This window comes from Ornithodoros turicata, chromosome 3 (genome assembly GCF_037126465.1).
Source record: "Ornithodoros turicata isolate Travis chromosome 3, ASM3712646v1, whole genome shotgun sequence".
Taxonomy (NCBI): domain Eukaryota; kingdom Metazoa; phylum Arthropoda; class Arachnida; order Ixodida; family Argasidae; genus Ornithodoros; species Ornithodoros turicata.
Window position 1 is genome coordinate 93,235,354 of NC_088203.1, and position 26,177 is coordinate 93,261,530.

Genomic DNA, 26,177 nt, shown 5'->3' on the forward strand with positions numbered 1-26,177 from the left:
ATGATGCGCTCCCTTGTGCTCGTGGAAGAAATGACCAGTAATTCCGCGTATTCAGTCACTGTTCCTGTTTATTTTATAGTGTTGGCTCATGTTCCGCCCTATTGTACGCATGGTATTGTATTGAAAAAAAAAAGAAAGAAGAAGAAAAAAAAACGTAGAGATGTAAGCTCCACAAACGTGGACGCTGAATATACTCAGCGTCCACGTTTTTTTCTTCACTCTTAACAATGGACTTCACCGCATAGCATGCTCCTAGCCAACCATCATCTCAACAGATATCGTTATCTGCCCTGATTTGTTAAAAACCGGAGGCCTACGCCGTTTTTGTGACACTTATGCTGTTCACAGAAAAGGCGTACGCCTCCCATTTTCAGCAAATCACGACTGACAACAATATCATTCGAGACTTTGGTAGGTTAGGGGCGTGCCATGAGGTGAAGTTCATTTCTAAGAGCGTACACTGTTAAAACAGAACTTCACCACATAGCACGCTCCTAGCCAACCATCATTCCGAATTATATCATTTTGTGTATCGATTTCTTAAAAATGGGAGGTGGTGCCTATCTGAGACACATTATGCTTGCCCCAGATAGGCGCCTCCCACCTGTTTTGAGCCAATCAGGACACACAATGATCCACCATCTGTTTTAACACTGTATCATTCATGGCAATGGTAGGCGCACAGCGTGCTGTGCGGTGAAGTTCTGTAGTGAACACGGCGCCACACACTCTTAAAAATGAACTTCACCGCATAGCACGCTCCCAGCCAACCATAATCTCGAATGATATCGTTATCTGTCCTGATTTGTTGAAAAGGGGTCACAAAAAAAGGTCTTGTGACACTTATGCTGTTCATAATTGTCACAAAAAAGGCGTACGCCTCCCGTTTTCAACATATCAGGGCAGATAACGATATCATTCGAGATTATGGTTGGCTAGAAGCGTGCCATGCGGTGAAGTTCATTTGTAAGAGTGCACGTGCTATGGAGTACACTCTTAAAAATGAGTTTCACCACACAGCACGCTCCTAGCCAACCATCATCCCGAATGACAACGTTATCGCCCCTGATTTGTTGAAAACGGTAGATGGAGCCTATTTTGTACATTATGCAGTGCATTATGCGTTTCAACAATCTGAGGCGCAACAGGAGGCGTACGCCTTTTCTGTGACACTTATGCGGTTCATAATTGTCACAGAAAAGGCGTACGCCTTCCGTTTTGAACTAATCGGGGCAGATAACGATATCATTCAAGATGATGGTTGGCTAGGAGCTTGCTATGCGGTGAAGTTCATTTTTAAGAGTGTCGGCCCAGTTTCACCAACGATCAACAGTCCCTTAACTTGAATTTAACGCACAACTCTGTGTCACCAAAGGGAGTTATTGCCACTGAAACGTTCATCGCGTCACCAACTAACACTTGCAAAAAATAATTGAGTGTGAACTTCAAGTTTTAGCAACTCTTGATCACGGTTTAAAGTTGGTGAAACCGGCTACTCTTAGGAGAGGCCGTACTGCAGCCATTTTTAGCTTTAGCTTTGGCTTGTAATTAGCTTAGTGAGGTATTCAACTAAGTTTGGGTAATCAATTAACTTAGTTTAGCTTTTAGTTCATGATGGCATACCAGAACTGCTTTGTCGAGTGTACTTATGCTGCATATCTATACTACATGTGCATACCCCTACGGTGTCATTTTCACGATGTTCATTAAGTTGTCTGTATCATTTAGTCTGTATAGATATGGCTCTCTGGCTGAGACATGCTCGGAAAAAATATAACGCATAACCCTTGTTAGTGCCGTGAGAAGAGGTAAGATTATCCCATCGAATAAAGTGAGCACGGTGACTACGAGAGGAGTTCACTTCAGTTCGTGACAGCAGTAAATTTTCGGCTACGGCCATCAAAAACACGTTATTTCTTTTCATTTTCCAGTGCCTCCACTCTCAGTGACGCTAGAGAACCAGATGCCGAGCTACGACTCCGGTGTATCAACTGAGTTTCGATGCAGAGTTGTCGGGTCGAGGCCGAAACCGGAAGTGACGTGGACTCTGTCCGGCCGGAAACCGGAAGGAACATATTTCGTGGACGTCTCTGACGACGAAAACGTGACGAAGTCGGTTCTGCTGACGGTTCTCGCAGCGGGAGACAATCGACAGTCCATCACCTGCGGCGCCACAAATCCCAGCATTCCCGATGTCCAATGGAAGGATAGCATGGAGCTCAACGTCCTTCGTAAGCGTGCTTTCTCCTTCTCTTTTGCATGCGTTCAACTAGAATATATACTACATACAGCGTGTTCACATGAGGGACATTCCCCAGAATATTCCACCACAAGGTGCAAAAAATGTCATCACTTTCTGCCGCCACATAAGCGCTTAACGTCACGTCTTTTCACGTATTGCTAACCGTGGAGAATGTCCTGCGGCGGAGCCACAAGATACTGCGTAGCGTGTCGTCTGCTAAGTCCGGCAGAATGTATTGTCTGCTAAGTAATTCCGGCACCGTGCGACTGCTCAACATAAACGCGGAGGAACATCTGCCCCATTACCTTTTTTCTCTCCCTCTCTCTCTTCGACTAGAATGTTCTTTGGGGATGTCGCTCGCGTGCGAATACACAAATAAGATCTCATCAGGAAGATGCGCTGGTTCATCAACTGCAACGACTCGATGTCGCTTCTACTGCTTACGAAAAGTTGACTCTCCAAGGTGCCGCACCACTGCAGGTGGCTCGCACAGCCCGTAACGCAATCCTCTTCATTGCTCGTACTACCAACCTTTTCGGGACATCCCTTCTTTTCTTTTGTCATCTTTGACGTTAACCTGTATCATCCTTCTTTCGCCGTTTGTTGGTCTATCCTTTACTTCCCAGTTCTTTTCTTTTCTTTTTTATTTATTTTATTCTTCTTTCTTCATCTTCATTAATTTTCTTTTTGTTGCGGAATAGCAAGCCGACGTCCCGTTTAGCTGACCTTTCCCCCGTTTTTTTTTTCATTTCATCTAATAAATATACCCCCCCCCCCTTACAGTGTCTCTTTGTTATTAGTTATCACTTAGACTCGCGCCCAGTCACTGTGACAAAATTGGGTGGTCCATGGCCAAATTTATCACCTTTGCCACAGAATCCAATATCCTTAAACAAACTTGTTGATTTCGCCAAGGCATACCAACAACTACGTTTCTTGTGAAATCCTTCTCCTGTATTTGAGCACGCCCTCGCCCCCCCCCCCTTTATGTAACGCCTTCTTTGGCATTTAAGGTATGTGAGTATGAAAGACCAGCTCATCAACACCCTGCCTTAAAGACACTGGACACTTGTCTGGACACTGTAGCACTTCATTTCTCAGTGTGAGACACACCATTACATCTCCATCAAATTACTGCGAGCAACAGGGTGGAGTATCACCTGCGGTAATGAAACACCTCGCTCATCACCGTTAAGATAGAGTGGTTGTTGTTTATGTCGTTTCTCCATAAGAAGGTCTGTGCCGGCCCCTACGGCTCATCACCATCACCAAGACATCACCAACACCTCATGGGTGTCTGTTTATTTAGCTAGCCTTCATATTTTTATCTTACTGACTGAGTTCGAATTTTAATTATTGAATTTCTTTCTCTCTTTTTTTCTTTTCTTTTCATTGGAACATAAGACAGAGGATCCAGTGGGGAAAGATCCCTTAAATCCCTGATGTGATGATAAATTATCGAATTTATGTGCGTCACTTCGTTTATCGGTATCACTAAGCCTGTAATAATACAAGTAATATATGCTTAATTTATATACGTGACGCTGTTTTAGAAAGCTCCACTGCGAGCTTGTGGTTACACATACTGTTCACTTCCTGGCTTCGCACCTAACTCGCGGTAATGCTTGCCAATTAAATTATTTCGGAAAGTCGCTTCGCATAACACAGACGACATGAAAGCTTCCCAACACCTATAGACAAGACGAAACGTCTCGCAGCAGTACAACTTCCCAAGTCTCCTGATCACTATTGTCACAATTTCATATCCGGTATAATGAACCCCTAAGGTTTTCGGAGCAAAAGCGGAACGGCGTATCGAATGCCACATCGCAGGTCAATGAGGACCCATACTTGAAATCTATCTTCTCTAATCTAAGTGGTACGGTGAAAGCACCTTGTGTACACATAATGATGCACGAAATCTGCCTCGTTACTCCAGCATTTCAATATTCGATCAACAACAAAGAATACTTACGCTGAAGCACGGAGTTCTCTTAGTCACCGTAATAGTCACGAAACCCATTACTGGAATCATTATCCGAGTCCCAGCAATCAGTCAACGTTTCTGACGAAGCCTTATCAGCTCTTATTGATGGAACAGAACTCATTACTGCAACTCTACATGTTCAAAATAGACGTCCTGCGGACGGAGGGCCACGTTTCATTATGTATACGACCTATGACGATGTTCGCTTGCAACGAAGGAAGTTTGATCTTTTTTTCATTTTTTTCACAACTTTACGGCTATGATTAGCGAATATGTAGCACGTGCAGAATGGTGATAAACAGATGGATGGAGAGGTGGAGAGAAACACCTCTCTCGCTTCATTGAAACATGGGACTTGCTGTGAGGACGTCAACTGATTTCCAAGAGAGGCACATTAATTTCTGGACCCGGGTATTTGTGACGTGAAATCGATGTGTAGCGTCAGCACTGAACACATGCCAGAAACAAGTCCAGCTATAGCATCATCTAAGTCTAAATCTAAATCGTTCTCGACGGGCACGATTCTGCGTTATACGAACAGTCAGGAATACTGGTATATGTTGTTATATTCGTGTTCTTCTATTCTGATGTACTACTGCACGTGTAACTAGTCTATTGGAAAAAGCGCACATTAAGCAAATACTGCCCCGAGTTGTGTCTGCTCAATGATGGTTCACCAACGTTCCTGCGTAGAGATTTCTCAACTGACGTCCTGGACGTGTCCATCTGCTCAAAAGATGTTTCCAGGAGCCTCTCGTGGTCGACTGACGTCGATGGGAAAGGAAGTGACCATTTGCCCATCTACATTTCATGCGACAGGTATACTGGCCAACCCAGGACCAAATTTGTTAGGTTAATTAACTGGAAGGACTTTCGATCGTCTTGTTCAGAATTGGCGCAGCCGAACATGTCAGCAGAGCAGCTAACCGAAACGCTGACTACTTCTCTTCGATGCTGTTCGCGAACCGTAAAGGTCGCGACAGGACATATGGGAACAAATCCTCGCGTGGAACAACTACGAGCGCAAAGGCGGAGAGCTGAACGAAAGGCTAGACGATCGGGGCTGTTTCAGGACATCATAGAAGCCCGGCATACTGCCAGGGTAGTACAGAAGGAACTAAAGAATGTTGACAGAGAGCGCTGGCGTCAATTCTGCGCAACGCTGTCGCCTTTTACCCGCGCTGCCAGAGTGTGGAGCGTGGCCCGGAGTCTGAGAGAGACCCTCCCGCCCAAAAATCCTTTGGGAGTGCTAGCGCTGTCTCTCATGCGGTCCGAGAACTCTGTTGCGCTGGACTTCTGCAAGATTATATCCGCAAATTCGCAAGCTTCAAACACTGACGTATTCCGCGCTTCCACTTCCGAGATACAGGAGGCGATCTCACGAAGAGAACCAGTGGTGAACGCACAGATGGATATGGACTTCACATTGGGTGAATTCAGAGCCGCGGTGTGCCTGTCACGAGTGCAATCGACGCCAGGTGGAGACGGAATCTCCTATCGAGCCATCCGAAACCTTAGCGACGGCTGTGTTTCCTGTGTGATCCATGTCTTCAATACATCATGGAGAAGCGGTGAAGTGCCGCAGTCTTGGAAAGATGCCGTAGTAGTCCCGCTGTTAAAGCCTGGCAAGCACCCATCTGACCTGTCATCCTTTCGTCCAGTTAGCCTGACGAGTTGTCTTGGTAAAGTCTTGGAGCGAATGGTCTTGCATAGACTGGAGTGGTGGCTTGAGGGTCATCGTACCTTCCCCGAAGAGATGGCAGGCTTCCGTCGGAATCGTAGCTCCATAGACTCTGTTCTCGATCTCGTCACCACCGTCGAGCAAGCGAGGAGCCAGAAGAAAATAGTCATGGCAGTGTTCCTGGACGTCAAGAGAGCCTACGACACCGTCAGTCATGCCAACGTTCTGCATCTTTTGTTGCAAGCAGGCGTTCCCGACAGAATGTTCTTCTGGCTGGCTGATTTTTTGCGCCATAGAACACTCTCTGTTCGCACAAAAGAAGGAGTCACTTCGAAAGTTGTCTTGACTCAGGGCGTACCACAAGGCAGCGTTTTAAGTCCTATCCTTTTCAACCTTGTAATGGCAGGCCTAAAGTCCTGTATCGCCCCTAAAGTCAATATATCTATCTATGCTGATGACGTCTGCATTTGGACTGTTGGGAAATCGAGGCCTGCAATCCTACGCCGTCTTCAGCATTCCCTGGATAACATCTTGCGGTACCTAACGGAGGCAGGCATGGATATATCAACTGAGAAAACAGCAGTCATGGCTTTTACTCGGAAGCATATGCATCGGTATCAGCTCTTCCTTGGCGATACGCCCCTTAGGCTGGTAGCACACCATAGATTCCTGGGTGTCATCCTAGACTCCAACTTGTCCTGGAAGAAACACATCGATCACCTGGACACAAAGGCACACCGGTGGATTTCCGTCATTCGCCACTTTGCTGGGCCGAAGTGGGGAATGAATGAGAAGTCTCTTCTGGCCATCCACAAAGCCCTAGTCCGAGGGACTCTGCTATATAGCCTACCAGTCTTGCACGGAATTTCACAGACGCAAGAACATCGACTGCGGTGTATTCTAGCACGGAGCTTAAGGGTATGTCTTGGCGTCCCGAGAGCCGCGGAAACGCGGATGGTGATAGCAGAAGCCCGCGAAATACCTATTGAAGTCTTACGGCAGAGGGAGACCATTCGCCATTACTTGCGCCTCAGAGCACACCACCGCCGCCATCCACTAATAGCAAAAGTTTGTCGCCGGAAGCAATGTAACGCATACAACTGTTTCATGGAAGTGAAACCTAAGGTTCCCCCGTTTTCTGCAAGATCACTGGTGCCCACGACGCCTCCGTGGTCGCTTCCAGTACCATCGATCGCATTGTCAATTCCTGGTCTTAATGTCAAACGAAACCAAGTGCCTACATCAGTTCTGAAACAGCTTGCAGCGGATATGATGCACAATCGCTATTCTGACCACACTGCAGTTTTCACTGACGGATCCTCCAGTCATGAATGTTCATCGTCTGCATTTGTTATTCCAACTGACGGTGTGTCACATGGATACCGTCTCTCACACCGCACATCATCAACGTCGGCTGAGTTATATGCTATCCTGTTGTTTCTACGTAAGACGCCCTGTGACGATCCGCGGGCCTGGGTCATCTACTCAGATTCAAAGGCTGCTCTTCAATGCATAGCCAACATGGGAATACGTGGATCGCTCGCCCCAGTTGTCACTGATATCCTCCATCAGGTTCAGCTTCTAAGCGATCACGGTCATCATATATCCCTGCAGTGGGTCCCGGGTCACTGTGGTTTGAGCGGAAACGAAGAAGCCGACAGAGCGGCAACGGCTGCCCAACAGTCTCCGGCTGTTGTACCAACGGTGTTATCAAGAGGAGACAGGAGATCACTTCTGAATGAGCTCATTCAGCCACTAGCTCGCCAGCAGTGGAGTCGGGACATCACTGACAGGTCTCTCATGTATTCTGTGGATCCCACTATGTCCTTCTCAGTTCCTGACCGTTTACCACGCTGTTTCACGTCCCTCCTGCACAGGCTTCGTCTCAACGTTGCCTTCACTCCCCAATTCAAGTGCCGAATCGGATACTGTGACAGCTGCCTATGCTCCAAATGTGGCGTTGAAGCGAACATTGAGCACGTCCTAATTGAATGTAAGCTCTACGAAACGGAGAGGCGGCAACTCTGTGCTCAGCTGAGTGGTGCTAGCCGGCAGACGTTCAACCTGGCTGCAATTCTTGGCCCATGTCAGAGCCATGTCCAACACCGTCGAGGACTTCTGATGTTCTTGGAGTTCCTCTTGGCTACCGGCTTGCTCCAGACGCTGTAGGGTCCACCCCTGCATCTCAAGGACCATTGGCGCTTCTTTCATGTGCTTCTTCCTTTTGTGCGACGTATAGCGTTGCGCAACCAGACGACGGGAGTTCGAGTTGGACTTGCACATAACTTCATTTTCATATTTCACATCTCATGCTTCTCGTGTAATGGGGTAGGGTACTGCTCTCAAGCGGTGAATCACCCCAGGCCATAGTCATGATTTAGTTGTTGTTGTTGTTGCCCCGAGTTCGCTATGCGGTCAATACTTTCCTAGGATGCCCAAAAATATTACTCATATAAATCTCGTGTCGCGTTATTTTCGATCGACGAGGTTGGGTTGCGGTTAGTGAATAAACGGAGTAGCTATTCAGAAATATTAGCGTAAACGCCATATCTTACGGTGCGGTGGAGTATCTAAAAATTATTTTGTAAGGCAAACAATAACCCTCGCAGCACCTTGAGATGTTAAACTTTTGGACATCATCTCACGACGGTCTAAGTGCCTTCGAAAATTTAGGATCTAAAACTCGATGTATTACACTACTATACTGTCCTCAAGAACAGAAACCGAAATTTCAATCGCAGTAGACACCGGGCAGAAACATGAAGAAGAACAGGCACGGTTGAAGCAAAGAAGAGCAGGCGAGAGAAAGCGCACCTCAAAGCGTACCAGGTGTGAGACGATGCATTATAATTCCTTCATGTCCAAATCTTTCTCAATTTACCATTAGTAAGCTTAAGCCTCAGGGCATTAGTCATGAAAGAGGATGGACGGTAGATGAGAGTTTATCTCAACCAGTTTACAGTACTCCCGTTTCACAACTGCCACTAGGCCTTCATGCCTGTAAAGGGTGCTCTGCCTCAGAAGGAGACATAGTCAGGAGAAAACTACTACTTCACGTCAGCGCGAATTTCTTATTGGGCGTGCAACAAGTTGAGCGGAAGTTTGCAAGCCAGTGTGATGTATCTTTAAATCGTTTCGTCTTTGCTCGCGTGCGTCGTGCTACAAAAAGGTATTGCGGTCTCTTGGAAGCAGCGTTGGGCCCAACTCTGACAATGGATACGGATACCCCTAAATCGGACACGTTCGTTTCCGTGCATGTACTGCAAAGAAATAAAATACAACATCGCTTCATACATGCCTAGACATGGACCTTTTACTACCTACTTTGCTGTGCAGTTGGAAATCACAATGCATAGTGTTTTTCTCCCCGTTGAGCTCATTAGAATCTAAGGAGGATACTCAGAACGTCTAGTCGTCTACTCGAGATCATCAACGATCCAAATTCAGATCCAGGCTTCGTTAGCGCGATCGATCGACTGTGCTCCCACCGGTGATACTGTGGATGACTTGTCTCCACATAAATAAACTTACTCGGCGACGTTCCGATATTGCATCAATCATACTCGTATGTCGTTGGAAGTCGAGTTGATGTGCAGGGTATTCTCTCTGCGAAAATAGCACGCGGGTATTGTATCTGCCGACTATGGGCAACAGTTGCACAGGTAGCACGTGATCTTCATTAATGACGTCCTTGTTTGCGTCAGTATCCGATGCCATAGCAGGTCAACGGCAATATCACTCACAGCTTTTAGCAGGTTAACGGGCGAAGTTGAACTTTCATCGACGTATTTTCGCTGCGCATCACTCATTCCTAAATACCTGTTGTTAGCGAACCCGATTTCCGCAGGTCCACAACAGGCAGGCAGACCGCCCTCTCTTTCTTATTTTTTTTTCTTTCTTTCGATAAACGATCCCCACCCACCCACCCACAACAGTTCCTCGGTAAAAGGAACGGGTCCTGTAAAATATCGTGATGTTTTGTCACCGGCACGAAGGTAGCGTTGCGTGGTGAGATGCCACAGCCCCCCCAAAATGTAAAACAAACAAACAAAGAGAAAAACACGATTTTCATATTTTTTGTCTTGTTTACTACGCTGTAGGGAATAGAAAACGTTTGTCGCTTATAGTCGTTCTCAACTTAAGCAGGAGAAGAAATGTGGTCCGTCAACTACATACGCCGTTGGAGATAAGGAGACGCAATAGCGCGCCAGGAGAAATACTGCAGCGCCACCATGCGCCATCAGTAGGGAAGCGCACTTTCTGCTGCAGCGTAGTGTCATGCGGGTAGTTTTTTACAGCCAATACGGAAGCAGAGTGAGTATGATAGATTACATTATCTGGCGCAGCGGGGGGCGTGACCTTTCTGCGTCCAGCCATCCTATCCGCGGCGCAGTAATATTTGAACAGCTGGCGGACTAGATTTCTTTTCCTTCCTAAGTTGACGAAGTTGCTAAGTCCTAAGACTATAGGTCAAATTGCCCTCGGCTATGCCCTAATATAATAGGTGTCTAATATAATAGGCCCTTAATAGGTCATGCTTTCCGATATTTCCTTTGCCCTGCCGATACGTCAGCTAGCTTCTCAGTAGTGTAAAATGTGTAAAATGTACTTTAAGACAAAATAAAGTGAAGATACGGTATAGAGTGAGGTAGAATTACGTTAAAATACGGTAGATGCGGACAGATGGCGGATTTTACTCCCCCTTTGCTTGGTCCCTGGCCAAATCCAGTCCACCAACGCTCTGCCCTCAAAGCTTTTTTGACATGTTTGGACACCATAGGACATCGAACCTTATTGTGAAGGGGCTTATTGTTTCATTCCCCACAACACCATCAGCAATGGAGTAGAGTATCGCCCCTGGTGATGAAACTCCCCCTTCACATTTTTGCTTGCCATTGTGGCATTTCGTTAGTGCCATATATCTATCATTTTTTCGATCTTACTCCTCCCACTAGCACTAAAAGCAGGAGAGAAGGCGTTGTCAATGACATGAAGGCGTTTGAATCTCAGAAAATTAGGCTTGGAGTGCAAAATTAATGCGCACGTATGCGGGACCTCGTCACCTCGAGATTTGGAGTGTTTATTTGAAGAGGAACGAACACTTCTCTCGTTCGTTAGTTGAGGCTGCTTTCATTTCAGTAGGAATTTGACGCTGATGGTACTGAAATATTTCTTCACGTCTATTCAGCAGTAAATTTGCATAATTTTTACACTGACGCCATTCTCGTAGGTCGAGAACTATTGACAGAAATCTAGTTTATAGACGTTACTTCAAAGTTACAGGAAGTCCTCTTAGTTTGAGAGTGTTGGGAGTTTGAGAGAGAAAAAGCTTGGCAGTACTTGCTGCATGGGCCAACGCATATTTGCAGCGCCTGACCATCGAAGTTCTTGGACGTTTCCTCACAGACAAACAAACTGCCTCGCGTCTTTAACCGTTTTGCGTTTCAGCTCCTAGCTAACAACACATTAATGTAAACTAGCAGGCCCTGCATTTTATGAGCAACCTCTCAGCGTGATTATCTTTTTCTTTTTTTTTTTTTTCATATTGCCCCTCCTGAACATGAAAGATATACATTCATAATTATGTTTCTGTTACGTAACATACCGAGTCCCTCAATTATGCGTTCACTGAATACCGTAACAAAGTATCTTTTAACTTACTGAAGCCCCAAAGTCCCATTAGAACTCCACATTCTTCATGACCGACTGCCACTACTTTCTTCCAAATCACGCATCAGTATACTCTTCACAACATGACCTATATGCGCAGTGACTCTGCTCAGCATTCCTTCGCACACTCCAGTCACTCCACGCGCGCGCGCACACACACACACACACACACACACACACACACACTATTTCAGCTCGAGACAAGCAGTAGTGCATTACCGTGGGCGTTCCATCCCTACGCAATGGGAAGAGACATCCAATTTGTTTGCCGGGACAAACGGCCCACTTGCACTAATGTCCCTAACAGCGGAGCATCACGACCTGGTAGATGTTAGCGGACGTCCTGGGATGGTACTCCAAGAAGCACGGTTTACCTAGACGGAAAAATAAGCGAGCGGGCCTAATTGTGTTCCGTGGACGGCACCGGCATTATAACGGCGACGGAAAAAGTCTACCCCATGAGTCTGGTGCACTTGCCTACCGTGATGAGGGAGAGAATTATTTCCTCGGAGTACATCGCGAGCATACTTGGTAATGCAGGTCCTTCCACCGCGAGCGTATTATGAACGTTTCTCGAATAGGTGCCATTAATTATTACGCGCTTCACCTAGACCACGTAATGTTTGGCTTGTACGATTGCCAACGTGTTAGTGAAAAAAAAAAGTTAGAACCGAGTTCATTGTGGTGTTCGTCTGGGAAGTTTCACAGACGAACTCCTTTAGCCCGGATGTGGCAACGCCAGCTAGATGCAGAAGACCTGCTTAATGTCTCCTCTCGCTCCTTCGCCGCGTGGACATACAAAGTGGGGATGTCAGCCAATCAGCGCAGACGATTTGAAACACAGGCTTTTTGCGGCTACGAGCAGCAGCCCATGCGGCTGATGGCAGATCATCTATTTCGCTCGGAGTATGGCTAGACAATACGTCTGCATTACAGTTCTGTAGCTTCAGCGGCAGTAACGTCATTGAGACTCGAGGCAGCAAGCTTATAATTGCGACGTACGTGAACCACAAACCACTTTTCGTTAAATATTCAAGAACCAGGAACGATTTTCCGTTCACCTATAACGATGCTTCGATCGCTTTGCCGTGGCTACCAGATACACTGCCATTCCTGGTTATACTCCCCATATTTAGTACGACACGGTTGTTTGAGATGCGGTGCGTTTTCATGACGAATGCTCTTATGTATCCTGGTTTAATTGTTCTAAATCGTACTAATTATTATTATGGAAACACGAAGCTGCGAATCCGGGAGTAGATGCGATTACCACGGAAGCAGCATCAATTTGTGGAAAATTGGTTGTCATAATTCAGAGGAGGCAGACGCCGCAGAGAGGCAATTGTCCATGGGAGTATTGGTCATCACAAATGTCCCGACGCTACTTTCTTACTGCGGGAACTATGCGACAAAATGCGCGACGAGTCGACCGACGAGTCGAAGCATCCACGGACGGGTTCTCGCTGAACAGTTCGCAGCAGTTCTCCGCGACATGTCGCAGCGCGACAAAACTGCGTGGACATCTCCGCTCCCGTCGGCGGGTGGTCGTGCGGAAGCGACGTCAGAAACCCGATGATGCTGCCTGTCCCGTAAATGTGCTATAGGTCCGAGAAAAAATAGTGGACAGTTTATAGTGGGCAGTGGATAGTTTAGTATACAGCGAGTGGCTGATTTCGTTGTGTTGCGTGGAGAAAAACAAACGAACTAAGGAACGAAGTGTTCTCGTTCACTATTTTATTATATTATCAACTTTCGTTACGCTAAATAAAATGTAAGCGAATATGGCTGTACCACGGTGTTCCAGCAACATAGCGGTCCAGATTGACATGTCGTGTAGGGACGTCGTCGTCCATGAATGTGTCTGCGAATGCAGCATGTTGTGACGCGAAATCATGCGACTCGTCGTGCATTTTGTCGTATATATACATATCTCGCCCTTTAGTGGATTCCTGTTCCAGCACATTATCCTTGACAAACTTCCCGCACGAAATTGGATTTTATTGCGTATTCCTACTGAATGTATTGTAAACGCAGATATGTAATGTAATGTATTCGGTGGAACCAAATTTGTCGTTTTCTTTTCCTGCCCGCTTATTACGCCATTTTACCTCCCTCCTAAGTAGACTCCGCCTCAATGTGGCTCTCACCCCACAATTCAAGTGCATGATCAGATGCTGTGACACAAGCCTCTGTTTCACCTGCGGTGTCGTGGCGACCACCCAGCACATTCTTACGGAATATGCACTCTACTGCCCGCAAAGTCGGATACTGTGTGATGAGCTTGCCCGTATCAGCAAGAGGCCGCTCAATTTAGCTGCACTCATTGGCCCCTATGAAGATCCTGTGCTCCTGTGATCTTCCGGTTCTTCACCTGTTCATGGACTTCCTGTCGTCCACCGGATTGCTCCACACGCTTTAATTCCTTCTCGTATTTTCGTCCTTCCTTCATCATCTTCATATAATGTTCCACGTGCAATGGGGTAGGGTACCGCACCAGCGCGGTAAAACACCCCATCTCATCATCATCATCTGTTGTTGTTGTTGTTGTTGTTGCAGATAAGGCTCGGTACTTCACAGATCATGTTTTCAGAAACCGGCAAGCAGTTTTATGTTTTTCATATCTCGTGTATTTGTTATGCATGCTGCTCAAAAACTTCAGCACACACACACACTGCTTTCAATTTGTATTGCCGTCTGATAAGCTTGCCGTCTGATAAGCAGTCTGATAAGAGGTGGAGTTCATCTAAATGAGTCCCGACCGGCGATGATGGTATGCCACGGAGAGGCGATGAAGGTGGCCTGTCTCCATATGGCCGCGCCGGTGTAACTGAGGCCGGTGCTCCAGGCGCGTGGCCATCTTCGTCGTTGGCCACTGTCCGCCACAACTATATTACACCAACCTCATTCGACCAGGTCGAATCCCGGTGCCGGCTGTGCTCTCTTGGGTTTTTCCTGGGTTCTCCTCAGACGTTTCATATGTCGGCACAGTTCCCTTAGAAGTCGGCCCAGGACGCACATTCCCCCAGGGCGTCAGTCGTGACGTTGCCCACCTATGTGAGGCCGACGTCGGCGAGCCCTTTCACCAGCACCACCACCACCAGCACCACCATCCACAGAATCTACGCCAGCTCGCTTGTACACTTGTGTTTTGTTCCTCCTTCAACATTTTGCGTTCTGTCAACGGGCATTATCTTTTTGTGGAATTGCAGTTGTGCTTCATTGCTCATTCGTAAGGACAGCCAAGCGCAGATCCTGGGAAAATAGTAGCAAACTGTACGCGGGCTTGAACGATTACAATGGACGTTAATTTTAACTTACACCGAGATTTAAATGTTCACGGGCAACCAACCGCAAGATTTGATGTGATTTCTTGGCTATGTGGTTCCGAAAAACCGTACGAGAAACCCAAAGATAATCCGGTGCTTTTTAAACTCGGCTGGTTGGTTGGTTTTAAGAAAAAATAAAATGGAGATTTTGGCTTTTTAAACTTGTTCGTCGCATGCATGTAGATTGGTACTTCTTTTCATGATTTCTCTACAGGATATAACTACTCGGCGTTTCCTGTAGTTTCCTGTAATGTTTGCTCACCAGCAAAGGTGCCAATTTCATTTCCTTTCAGTCCTGTTCTGTTTTGGTGTTCGGTCTCGGCTCAACATGAGTACTCCTTTTTTATTTTGTTGTCGATTAGATAGAGAACTACTTCTGATGAACTGCAGTACTTCATTTGAGATTTCGTCCCGCTGTTCCGGAAGAACCACATCGCGATGCTCCGCAGACACGACGCACAGTGAGGGCCTTTAGGACCGGAAATTGTCAGGCCGGAAACAAAAACGCCCAGTCCCTGTTAGAAGACATTTGTCATTTGTAGGAAGGAATGGTTCGAGACATATATCAAGAAAAGTTCAGACAACGCGGAAATCCAAGATGACTTGTAACTTGTGAGTTTTTCTGCCGTATAGCATACGAAGAGGCCGTTCTTGAGGCACGTGCTCTAAACACTGTGCACGAGATTTCAAATGGGATCTCTGGCGGACGAATAGAACACGGTAACGTTTTTGTCTCTCTTTTTTTGTCTTTTTAACAAACACCCTCTCTGATTCGACACGCCGAATTGAACTACAAGAACAACAATAAATGATGGAGAAGTGATGGTAACATGGTATGTTTCCCAGCGTCTGCGCAACAACCCTGTTTTCTTATTGGTGCGGAGTTAGCGTAATCGCCATCCTGCAGCAGGACCTCTTCGCGCTGGGAGGGGAAGGCTTCCGGCGTCGATGGCGTGATCACCCTTCCATTGTCATTCAGGATGCGTATGTTAGCATCGTTGGTGCACGTCCATAAATGTATAAAAGCCATCTCATATGTACATAGCCACAGTAACGGATATGGTTGTCATGTGTATATAGTCACAGTTGTGTAGTCATATGTACAGTCCCATAGTCATGCAACCATATATACATTGTATCTTGTGCATTATAACTAATTCCAACTAGTGTATTAGTGTGCATTAATATTAGTACTAGTACTCGTAGTGTGCTCTGTAGTATGAGTCGTCTAATAAATTTTCTCAAACAACATTAATGGTGAGCGCGAGGCAACGACAGGTCGGAGTTCTGTTTAGAGCTCTTTCATGAGGCCAGTAGATTGCACGAAAGCAAAAAGTGAGCGAAGAACCCAGCAGTGATGCGCGGGGGAGCCCCATGGGCCAAGTACTTTGGACAGTCTGTGGTCAAGGAGCTCAAGTTGGCGTCGAAACACCCGGCGTTCACAGGTGTACCAACTGAAACGTGTGATCACAGTGTTGAAGAAGGTATTTGCAAAACACCCGTCTGAAATCACACAACTCAGAAAAAAGGTGCTGACGCCAGGATTTTTTTCCCGATTTCCTGAGTTGCTTTGTTGTTGTTTTGTTTTGTTTTGTTGTTCATTGTTTCTGGGTGTTGGAGGCTTACATGTTTGTGTCGTCCTCGTTGGTAGCCTGCACTCCAAGCAAAAAGGGTTTGAAAAGATGGTAACTTCTATAGTTACCACCTAGGTCAAATAACGTCTGATAAAGGGTGTAAGAGGGTGGTAAAAGCAATTATCATATATCCAAATTGCGATAAAAAGGCGTACGCCCCCCCCCCCTCGCTCACCGAGTCAGAAGCTGCAACCCTATCATTCGTAGGTAGCAGGTAGAACTTTGCAACCTTTTGGGTCTCCTAAAAGGCGTAACTGCTTCACCCTCTTTTCTAAAAGTGTGCCTCGGCTAATTTCGTCGTTTACCCACCCGAAGCAGCGTTTTAAATCGAACGTTTTCCGTAGTAAGACAGTTGAAGAGGCGCTGTTCGTAGAACAACCGATCGAGAAACTGAAAAGAGTTTAAGGTTGGGCCAGGTTTGTCATACATAATTAAAATTGGTAACCCCCCCCCAGTGCTGCATGGGTAGAAGAAAAGACAATACACTGAAAAAAAGAGCACCGAGTGCTCTGTGTATGCGCACTCAGTGTGTGTGTTGTCTTGTCTTGTGCCTAGCACTTGTGGGATTTGCTCCTGCAAGTAGCCTTCCCCACCGGGTTGTGGTCTAAATAACCGGTACGTTCCCTATCGCCAACCAAGAATGACTCTGACACAGGTTTGGAACAAACTTACATTCTGACTTTATTCCTGAGATGTCTGCTCCTTTCCAAGTCCCAAGCACGAGTGACCTCTTCCTCCCCAGGGTCCCCTCCCGCGACACCTTCCACTGACCTACTTCCATGCGCCAAATCCGCCCACGCGGCCAAACTGGCCAGTGGAAAATTCCTGTGTCGAGGGATCGCCTGGGGGAGATGAGGTCACGGGACGGCTCCCCATGTGTCCCCCAAACTGGGTCACCACACTCCCCCCCACCTAAGGCCCCGACGGGGGGTTCGAACCCAGAAAGTCCATGAGTTCCTGGTCGAACGCAGCGGTCGACTTCGGGGCCTGGTCGCTGGGGGGCACCGGGTTGGGGGTGACGCCAGCGGTGGGAAGGCCCTCGGCGGTGGCTCTGCTGCGCGGCGATGACCCGGCCTCCAGCAGAAGCTCCGGCCGAAACTCCCGAAGGATCCGCAGGGCGGCGGCGACAGCGTCCTCGGCGGAGGGCGCAGGTGGAGCGTCCGGGACTGCCGGTGTTCGGGTGGCCAACGCGGTCCGGTGACGGTCACCCAGCTCGTGGGTTGTGCGGTGGATCACCAACCCACCGCAGGTCCCGCAGAGACGAGCCGTCTCCTCCTCCGTGTGGACGGCCGGGGGCTCCGAGGGGTGCCGGTCGGGCAGGAGATGGCCTCGGAAGGTGGCTGCCACGGTCTCCGAAGCACCGCCACGGAGGGGACGCGGCTGGTCGCGCCACCTCCTCGATGACACGAAGCACACTGGCTCCTCCCCGACCTGCACGGTCCAGATGGCTACGGAATGGTGACTGGGAGTCGCCCGCGGGGTGGGTCCGGCCGAGGGCGCAGTCCTCGAGCCTCTTCTCGGGAGACGGGTGCTCCTCGTTGCCGAACGGTCTCTGGCGACCGCGTTCGGAGTGGTATGCCTGGGGTTGGGGGTCCTGAAAAGACAGAACGTGCGGAGACACGGAAATGTTATCGCGCGCGCAAATTGTACGCGCGAGAACGCTGACCTACAGCCCGTGTTCCGCCGCGGGTAGGGCATGCCGCCCTACCACGTTGCCTTGGGCTAAAGCCGCCCTGGTCACCCTGCAGCTGATTAGGTGGGCGGATAGACTCGTCCCCCTCGTCCGCCGCGTGGTCGCGTTCATGATAGCGTTTTAAGTCGCCAACGTGAACGGGCCCTGTCTCCTCCGCCGTGTTCACACGACGGAGTCGGTACGACAAGCGAGATAATCGGGAAATCACCCGAAAAGGTCCCTCCCAGCGCTGCGCCAGTGACGCTGCGAAACCTATAGCAGCGTTGCTCAGCGGGTGTGTGCGCTTCAAGACCAAATCCCCTACTTCATATGACAGAGGACGGTGCCCCTTATCGTACTGACGCGCTTGTTCCGAGCGGGCGGCGTCCAAGCTCTCTCTTGCGGAATTCGCCGCATCCGAGAGCCGACTACGCAGCTCGCTCGCGTACCTCGACAGATTCCGAGCAATCGGCTTCGTGCACTGTCTCAGTCCGTTCTCCAATGGGAAAGCAACCTCCTTCCCAAAGTTAAGGTATGCCGGGGAAAACCCCGTTGACCTGTTTACTGTCGTCCTGGTTGCAAATCCCAACTCAGTAAGACGCACATCCCAATCCTTGTGCCTGTCGGTTAGAGCTACCAACATATACTTAAGGTTGCGATTCACTCTTTCAGTAATGTTCGCCTGGGGATGATACGGCGTCGTTCTCTTGTGCTGAATACCAAGTGCAGCACAAGAGTCGACAAAGACTCGGCCAGTGAAATAACTGGCGTTGTCAGTGATCAACTGTGCCGGAAAACCGAACCGGGAAAAAGTCTCCATCAGCCGGTCCCATATCCGCTCCGACACCAGCTTCCTAAGCGGGAATAACTCCACCCACTTGGAAAAGTGGTCAGTAACCACCAACAGGTACTGATTCCCCCGTGGACTTCTGGGAAATGGACCCATTACGTCACACGCTACTATGTGCCAGGGGTAGCTACTGACTACTGGCTGCATGAACCCTGGGGGTTTACCACCCCTTGGTTTTGCTTTCTGGCACACGGGGCAGCTCCGGGTAAAGCGCATAACATCCTGCCTCATCCCCGGCCAGGTCGCGACGCGGCATAACTTATGAAAAGTCTTGCTGCCACTGCCGTGACCCGCGAGGGCTGAGTCATGGAAATAACGCATAAACACCCTTCGCAATTTCCTGGGAACTACGACCTTGAAGGGGGAAACACTCTCGTCCTCCTCGTCTACCCCGGGCACATATCGCAGCAAAAGCCCGTCCTCACTCAAGAGATATGAGTCGAGGCACCCGTCGTCATCCCTGCCAGCGTTACCGGTGTCAGCTGCGCTATTATCCGCCAGCTTTTCCGACACCCGCTGACATAAACCGTCCGACTTCTGTGCCTCTAAGAGCTCTTCCCTGCTTACGATCGCGCCACAAGACAAGGAGTTACCTGCCCGATTCAAACCAATCGCGGCCACGAGATCCCCTTCCTCGGTCTGCCGTTCCACGCCTTCCGGGAGATTAGCGTAATCGCACGCGCACCCAATCTCCCCTCCTCTCTCTTCCGCTGGGAGAGAGGACCTCCCGCGTCTAGCGGCTCTAACCAGGTCCAAGTCACCCATACAACCGGTCGATGACCTGCCCTGATCCTGAGATTCCTGCCGTAATTCACAGCTGTAACCCAGTGGCGCACGGGACAAAGCGTCTGCCACTTTGTTCGCGTTTCCTTTCAGGTATTCTACATGGTAGGAATAGCCCTGAAGTGCTAACGCCCAGCGTGCTAATCTGCCTGACGGTTTCTTCAACCGCTGCAGCCAAGAGAGTGCTTGGTGGTCGGTCTGAATGGTAAAGGTTGTCCCATCCAGATACATGTCGAACTTTTTCAAGCCAAACATTACCGCCAAGCACTCCTTCTCCGTAACGGAATAGTTCATCTCCGCCGGCGACAGTGTGCGACTAGCGAACCCGACCGGGCATAGACCACCGTCGTGTTCCTGTAGCAACACTGCACCAAGCCCGTAATCGCTTGCATCAGTTTGCATAACGAACGGCTTGTTAAGATCTGGCAACCACAATTTAGCTGTATCCGCTATAGCTTGTGATAAGGAGCGAAACGCCTCCTCCTGCCTAGGCCCCCAAGCCCACTGGGAATTCTTCCGCAGTAGCTCGTACAGTGGTTTTGCTAAGGACGCGCAATGCGGGATGAACTGGCGATAGAAGCCAACCATTCCTAGGAACCTCTGAAGGCTCTTGACGTCATGCGGACGAGGATACTCGAGTATGGCCCTCAATTTATCCTCATTCGGACTTAGCGTACCAAGATCAACTACAAAACCAAGGAGATCCACCTTGGGGGATGCAAGCTGAACTTTGCCGGGATTAATGGTCAACCCCGCGTCCCTCATCCGACTTAGCACATTGCCCAAGTGAACGAGATGCTCATCGAACGACTTAGAAAATACCACTGCGTCGTCCATGTAAGCCATGGCATAATTGAACTTCGCGTCATCCAGCACGACGTCCATTAGCCTCTGAAAACTAGCGGGCGAGTTGGACAATCCAAAAGGGAGTCTCGTAAATTCAAACAAGCCTCTGTGACACGTGAATGCCGTCTTTTGGATATCCTCCTCCCCTACAGGAATCTGCAGAAAGCCCCTGCTACAGTCCAAAATCGTGAACACGCTGGCATTCCCCAACGCGTACATGATCGACTCGATGGACGGAAAAGGATAAGCATCTCTGACCGTCACGGCATTTAACTGGCGATAATCCACACACAGCCTTGCCGTCCCATCTTTTTTAGGTGCCAGCACCACCGGGAAAGCCCAGGGGCTCTGCGACCGCCTAACCGCGCCTGTCGCAATCATCTCATCCAGCGCCGCGTCAAGGAGATCTCTCTTACGCGCGCTGAGGGGCCTGGGGTTACACCGCCAGGGCCTCGCAGTACCAGTATCAATCCGATGTTCTAGAACGTCGGTTGTTCCTGGGTGCTCCGTAAACATTTCGGAAAAGGGTAGTAAAGCGTCCAAAAGCCTGGCGCGCTCAACTCCTCTGCCCCCGAAAGACGCTACCACCCGCTCGATATCCTGTGGGATTCCCCCCACAGTTTGCACAAGCTTAGTTTCTGACGAGTGGGTATCCACACGACTGGTAAAACAGCCAGTCGGTGAAGGAGAGGCGAAAGGAATCAGTGGGCTTAGCGGTCCCCCACACCGATATCCGTTTGCCTTTAAATCGAGAATCAATCCCTCTCGGACAATGAAATCTCGTCCCAAAATAACTGGGATTGACAGCCCTGACAGGTAAATGAACCGTTGTCTGCACCGTCCCCCGTTAAAGCGCATTGTAAGTCTCACTGCGCCTGTAGCACTCGACATTCCCGATGCTAACCGCAATGGGATATTAACCTTCCTGACGCGGACATTTCGTTCACGACAGTGCGCGTACACGGCGTCTCCGATTAGCGAGAGCGTGGCACCGGTATCCACCAGGCCAATGTACTCTTTCCCAGCTATTGTTACGCCTATGTACGGACCGAACACAGGAGCAGACTCCTGAACTCTACAAGCTATTGGGGCGAAAACTGATCCATCCTCGACAAAAGACTGCGGCGAGGTATGAAACACACGCCCCGAGCTCTCTCTGACTGCCGACGACGGATTAGGGCTAGCCCCAACTGCCGCCGCCGGCGTTACTAGTTTCCCTGCGCCGACCGGAAATTTCCCCGACGCACAGGACAGTCACGCTTGTAATGCCCTGGTTGATTACAGCCATAGCATCTGGGCTGCGCCCGCCCGCGGTCCGCCTGTGGCATTCTGCTACTGGGGTCCCTCTCTACCTGGTTCTGCCTATCCTGAACCCTCCGAGCAGTGGATGTTCCACTCCTCGGACCGCCGCGTGAGTTTTCGCCAAACCCCGCACGGCGCCTCTGTTCGAAGGAGAAAGGATCCAGGGAGCGCGGCGGGACGATGACGTCCGACCGGCTTCCCGCGTCCGCAACCAAGGACGTCGCTTCCCTTCCCCGTGGAACGGAGTCCTTCACACCCGCCCAAGCGCAACCCGGCTCAACTGATAGTTCCGGACGCGGTGGAGGTTGGTACCGCAATTCAGACAATAAATCAGCCTGAATCACACGAGCCTCTCGAGCAAGCGCATCAAGATTCTCGAAATTTCGCCCCCGTAGATACGGACGGAAGCAAGGATGGCTCTGCCGTATAACACGCGAAACCTTATCCTGATCTGTGACCGTCGGGTCGGCCCTATCGTAGAGCTCTTGAATTGCGCGCACAAATTCAATGAGACTCTCGTCGGCGTGCTGTGTGCGAAAAGCTAACTCTTCGCGCACACGCATTGCGTAGTCGGGTGGCAAAAATTCCTCCCTAAAACGCTGCCGGAAGTCCGCCATCGAGGTGAAAGGCTTCTGCAGCCTTCGCCATCGAGCGGCGTCCCCCACTAGAGCTACTGGCAAGACCTGCCCTAGCACTACCTCGTCGGACGCTCTAGATGCAACCTGATAGGTCTCCATCTCCAATAGGAAGTCAGCTACCGACTTTCTATCAGAGTATCCCGAGTACGTCGGAATTGTCATACTCGGGTGGAGCCGTGGGGGAAAAGTAGAATGCGGGCTAGTCTGCGCCGCATTCAACTGCTGGGTCAATGAAGCGACAATATTTGTCACTTGGAGCAATAAGCTAGCGGTATCAACCGCTTGTGGAGTGGGGAGAGGTGGATGCACACCTGCCCCCGTGTTGGTTCCGGCATCGCCGTTGCCGCCACGTGCTCCTGCCTCGCCGGGGTTATTAGTGTCCCCGTTTGTTGCCGACCCGGACTGATTTTCCATGGATCGCGTATGCACTACCATGCCACGAGGCGCCTAACACCCGTGTTCCCCCAAAATCCTAACAGGGCCCCAAAATGTAGAGCGCTCAGAACCACTCTCAATTGACGACAAAGGAACGTAGGCCTACGTTGGGCGCCAGATGTGGGATTTGCTCCTGCAAGTAGCCTTCCCCACCGGGTTGTGGTCTAAATAACCGGTACGTTCCCTATCGCCAACCAAGAATGACTCTGACACAGGTTTGGAACAAACTTACATTCTGACTTTATTCCTGAGATGTCTGCTCCTTTCCAAGTCCCAAGCACGAGTGACCTCTTCCTCCCCAGGGTCCCCTCCCGCGACACCTTCCACTGACCTACTTCCATGCGCCAAATCCGCCCACGCGGCCAAACTGGCCAGTGGAAAATTCCTGTGTCGAGGGATCGCCTGGGGGAGATGAGGTCACGGGACGGCTCCCCATGTGTCCCCCAAACTGGGTCACCACACACTGAAGGTTTTATAGTTTTTACCGATTTTAATTAGCACATCGGGAAAGGTTGCTTTTAAAAAAATAACTTCTGTATAGGTGTTACACTTGCAACCAAAAGGTGTGTGCTATAGGAGAACACATTTATGACAGAAAGGCGTAAAAAATTTACAGTGAAGACGCCGCCATACGTATCACTTCAGGTCGATAAAATAGAATCACCAAAAATATTTTCAAGCATTTACACGCAATTTGGCTTCCTATATACAGGGTGTCCCAGCAAACGTGTCACTGAATTATAATAAAAAAACTACGCCACCTAGAATCATGCGGTCAACGGCATTTGGTCTTACTAGATTTTTGCCAAGTCCTGATGTGAATGTCATGTATCGTAAGTTTAATTATGTAAATATTTGCGATCTGAACTCGGAAATTTGCCATGTAAAGGTCACTTTTTTACCCCACCAATATGAAGAGCGTGCTCACTCAAGTTCATGATAATTGACAGTGATATTCACGAGTTATCCCATTGGAAAAAATTGCCGAACATCATGCTTTTCGTAGCACCGAACCATAACGCGCGACGACTTTTTGAGCGCAATCGAAACCAGCCCACAGAGTGATAGTAGAAAAAGTGACAGTTCCTGAAATTGGGAGAGGGAAAGTGCGATCCCAGCGGAAGTCGGACGCGATAAGCCATACCTGTGTTATCTCTTCCTGCGTTGCAGGTGTGGGCTGGGTTTCCAACCTCCTTTCGTCGGACTGACAAGCATTGCTCTGAAAAATTTGTCGCGCGCTACCTCCGTAGAGCATGATGTTCGACTATTTTTTCTGATGGGATAGCCCCTGAATATCCCTGTCAATTATCATTAATTTAAGTAAGTTAGACACGCTCTTCACGTTGGTGGAGTAAAAAAGTCACGTTTATTTGGCAAATTTCCGACTTCACTTCGCAAAAACTTACATAATTAAACTTACGTTACACGACATTCACATCAGGAGGTGGCAAAATCCTAGTAAGAACAAATGCCGTTGACCGCATGACTCTAGGTGGTGTAGTTTTTTTATTATAATTCAATGACACGTTTTCTGGGACACCCTGTATACCGCATGAGACAATTAAAACACGTGCAAAAACGCAGTCCGATGACTTTTAGGCAGCTTCATGAGCCCACTGACACATAAACGTGATTTCTGAACTTCCTCTAACTCAACAAGTAATTCATTCACACACAAACAAAAAATCCTATGAGTGCCAGCACCAGGGGCCATAGGCTCTATGTGTTGTGTTTGTCCGTAGATGCCTCCGCTCCTATGCCTATCTGTTCATTTAACTCAGACAGGCAGAATCATCTCATTTCAGACAGCGGTCTCACGCTGGGGACTTTGCAACCACAAACGAAAATCCAAGGAACCACGATACACCATAGAGAAGGCTATGGAGGTCTCTAACTTCTCCTGCGAGATTTGCTACTGAGTAACATTCTCGTCCAAGTGCTCTGAAGAAATATGTGCCTCCGTAAAGATAAAATTTTACCGAAAGTCGTAACGATGTTACACCATCGATGTTACACCGCAGTCCTCGGTGCTTAGCGCAGTTACCCTGCTCACCTCAAAGTTGGAAGCTCTTACCCTGACCAGTCAGTGTTGCAGCCTGAAACAACAGCCGCTCTCAGCTTACTGACGTCGTGGTTCTCCTGATCAACTCGCCGCACCCCTTCTCCCACCATCGATCTACCAGGTGGTGCGTAATATTAATAGCACTGTCCATAATTAATTTTTGGCGCATATATTAGCTCGAGCAAAAGGCAATGAATCACGAAGTATTCGAGAGTCGAGCGCCAAAAAAAAAAAAAAAAAAGAATAGCAGCACGTTTTGCGCAACGACATCTGATCAGACAGTTAATAAGACATTTAATACCAAACCAACAACGCTTCACGTATACCAAATCTTGCTGGCTTTTGCTATCCATCACATACTTAACCGTATACCCAGGAGCTTCTCAAAGGGGGAACGTTTCGTGAGAATGAATATCGCTCCCCTACGGCATTTACTTGTTTCTTTTCTTTTTTCTTTCTAGTCGTAACGCGTATCGCGTGGTGTAATGCAACACTTTACATGCATATATGCACGTGAAAGGCCGAGAAATTCAGTGCACTCGCGGCGCAACAGTGCATGAAGACCCATCATTTCTTTCCCACGTGTCCCCTTTCTTCCTTTCCTTTTTCCTTCAGACACATCCTGCTATCCAAAACGCAACCCCAAGAGAGATGTCGTGTGACATAGAATCTGCCGCACGTGCAAAAAAAAAAAAAAATCAACGGGGCGTAAACATTTATGGCGACGCATGACACGCGGGTATTTTGATTATTTACTGGGCCTGTCTCGTCAACAGTGACTCTCATCCCCTGGACATGTATACGAGAACAGAAAATTTTTCTTTTCGCATCACCTTTTATATATATATATATGTATATAATATGGCTTTTCTTATTTCGTATTAATGCGAGAGGTACTGCCGCGTGAAGTGACTTCGTCACTCTGTACGGCAAAAACTGGGAAGATAGAGAGAAGAAAAAGAAAGTGAACAAACTGTCATTTCTCTTACTTTGTGCGGCCGCTCCGCAAACACATTCGCGGACGTCTTCTCTCCATGGAGTAACACAGC

General features: G+C 48.7%; 2 protein-coding genes across 2 annotated transcripts in view; one reads left to right on the forward strand and one right to left on the reverse strand.

Annotated features, from left to right (window-relative positions):
- Positions 1-26,177, forward strand: part of LOC135388838 (nephrin-like) — a 389,583-nt gene that overhangs the window by 339,005 nt on the left and 24,401 nt on the right. The window contains exon 5 of the mRNA XM_064618684.1: positions 1,932-2,231. Within this exon, the coding sequence (XP_064474754.1) occupies positions 1,932-2,231 (300 nt within the window). The remainder of the gene's footprint in view (positions 1-1,931; positions 2,232-26,177) is intronic.
- Positions 21,900-23,045, reverse strand: LOC135387698 (uncharacterized). Its single transcript, XM_064616797.1, has one exon. The coding sequence runs from the start codon at positions 23,043-23,045 to the stop codon at positions 21,900-21,902; it is 1,146 nt and encodes a 381-aa protein (XP_064472867.1).

Excerpts from the sequence above, each read along its gene's own strand:
- LOC135387698 (XM_064616797.1), bottom strand. The coding sequence starts at position 23,045 with ATGGAAAATCAGTCCGGGTCGGCAACAAACGGGGACACTAATAACCCC.